General features: G+C 63.7%; 1 protein-coding gene across 1 annotated transcript in view; it reads left to right on the forward strand.

Moving 5' to 3' along the window:
* SHROOM4 (shroom family member 4) overlaps window positions 1-2,217 on the forward strand; it is a 9,856-nt gene that overhangs the window by 1,823 nt on the left and 5,816 nt on the right. Inside the window, exons 2-3 of the mRNA XM_017740982.1 lie at window positions 810-941; window positions 1,466-2,211. Coding sequence (XP_017596471.1) covers window positions 810-941; window positions 1,466-2,211 — 878 coding nt within the window. The remainder of the gene's footprint in view (window positions 1-809; window positions 942-1,465; window positions 2,212-2,217) is intronic.

Below are 2,217 nucleotides of genomic sequence, written 5' to 3' on the forward strand. Positions count from 1 at the left end.
TGGCCCTCGCAGTCCTCCCCCCCCCCAAGCCCCCCAACTGCATCCATTCCTATCTGCATCCTGGCTGACTCCAACTCCAGCAGCACTCAGGGGCAGGGACGGCGCAAGGGCACTGCCCAAGGGGCAGGGGTCCCGCGGGACTGTGCTGGGGCTCAGCATCATCCATGGTGAGTTTGGGGGTTCTGGGAAGTCCCTGTGCTGACCTCGCAGCTTGCCATTCTCCTCGTCTAGTCAGCAGATGCTGTGGCAGCACTGGGCACTTTGGAGGTACAGGAGGTGGCTTCTGACCAGATCTGTGCAGTGGCATGTGCTGGGGGGACGAGAGACTCCTGTGGAGTCTCCTGTGAGGGGTGGGACAGGGACCAGCACAGGACTCTTCCCAGAGACATGATGTGGCTGGTGCTTGCTGCAGATGCTGAGGGACAAAAAAACAAGGGGGAAGGTCAGGGTTGCGGGGGAGATGCAGACGTGGCCCCAGTGTTCTTGGTGGAGCCAGTCCAGTCCTGGCAGGGACACTTGCCCTGCTCAAGGCATTGCCTGTGGGCTGTGCAGGGGCCATGTCCTCGGTCCCCTGTTGGTGTGGCAACAGGGATGCTGCAGTCTGGGGAGCCCTGGCCAGTTGGGTGAGCTTCAGGATCCCCGTGCCCAGTGCCAGGTGCTGGCAGGGCTGGACCCTCCTCGCTGCCTTCCCCTTTGGGCGGGCGCTGGCCTGGAGAGGACAGGAAGCCCCATAGGAAGTGACTTCAGCCCCGGTTCCTTGGCCTGGCTTCCTCCCCATTCTTGTCCTTTCCCGCTGTTGCTCTTGGCAGGAGGAGCGTGCCCGTCCTCCGGCCCCATTCCTGGCATGTGGCCAAACTTGCTGAAAGTCGCCCTGACATCCCCACCATGCACTGCCCGGCTGATGCCTTCAGCCTCTCCTGGCCCTCGGGGTGTGATGTCAGGTGAGGCCCTGGGGGCAGTTATGAGGCTGTGCAAGGGGAGGGGGCAGACGGGACACTCTCTTGGGTTGTGGTAGTGGGGGTGGCATAAGTGGTCACATACACCACTTTCGGGCATTGCTCCTCATCCTGCACTACCCTTTCCCCTGGCTGTTTACTCCCGGCTCCCGGCAGGAAGGGGCGGCGGCTCTGCTGGAGACAGCCAGGAGCTGCTTAGTCCCACTGCCCCCGCTGCCAGAGCTGGGAGGTCTTGAGTGGCTGGAGTCACACACACCCTGTGTTCCCTGTGCCTGCTCCCACTGCCAGTGCCAGGGAACCTTGGTGGTGGCCCCAAGCCGGGGGTGGAGGGCAGGTTGGGGCTGTGCTACCCTGTGCTCTGTTGTCCCAGGGAGGGTGTATGTGTGGGGGTGGGCTCCTTGGGATCTCTGCGGAGCTGGATGGAGGGCGGCAGGTGCCTGTAACACTGGCGTGGGGCCAGGCAGCAGCAAGCTGTCCCTGCAGTGGAACCCACTGTCCTGGCACTGCAGCACTGACCGGAGCAGCTCCATCGGGAGCATGGAGAGCCTGGACCATCCCGGCCAGGCCTACTATGAAGGAGACCCCTCACCCGTTGACCAGGGCATGTACCACAGCAAGCGGGACTCGGCCTACAGCTCCTTCTCTGCCAGCTCCATCGCCTCTGACTGCGCCCTCTCTCTCCGTCCTGAAGAGGCCGTGTCCATCGACTCCAGCCTCCAAGGCCCCTGCAAAGCCTCTGACGGGCGCTACCTGACCACAGGGGCTGAGCCATCTGTCAGCCGGCACCCTGAAGCCTGGCGGGCACCTGTGCCCCCCCAGCCCCCTGTCAGGAGGGACAGCCTGCGGCCAGCCCCAGCTGGCAGAGGGGAGAGGTGCCAGGCCTCAGTGTCAGCGGACATGTTGCATGCCAAGGGCCGGTGGATCTCTGACACCTTCCTCTGCCAGCGGGATGGGGAAGTGGAAGTGGTGGGCAGGAGGACACTGGCGTCATACCCCACGAAGGACCGTCTCTCTGCTGACCAGTATTACATGCTGAGCTCCCACCCGGACCGATGCCCGGCTGAGCCACTCCTGGGGGAGAGCATGGAGTCTGATAATCAGCCATACCTGGATGACAGCATGCACCGAGTGCCCGATGCCATGACAGCAGGTGACAACCCTTTGCTGTCCCCTTTCAAGGGCCACATGTCACACCGGCACAGTGCTCCCGAGCAACTGCTGGCCTCCCAGCTCCGCTCCCTCCAGCTGGGCACTGGCAGCG

Source organism: Corvus brachyrhynchos, unplaced genomic scaffold (genome assembly GCF_000691975.1).
Source record: "Corvus brachyrhynchos isolate BGI_N302 unplaced genomic scaffold, ASM69197v1 scaffold351, whole genome shotgun sequence".
Lineage (NCBI taxonomy): Eukaryota > Metazoa > Chordata > Aves > Passeriformes > Corvidae > Corvus > Corvus brachyrhynchos.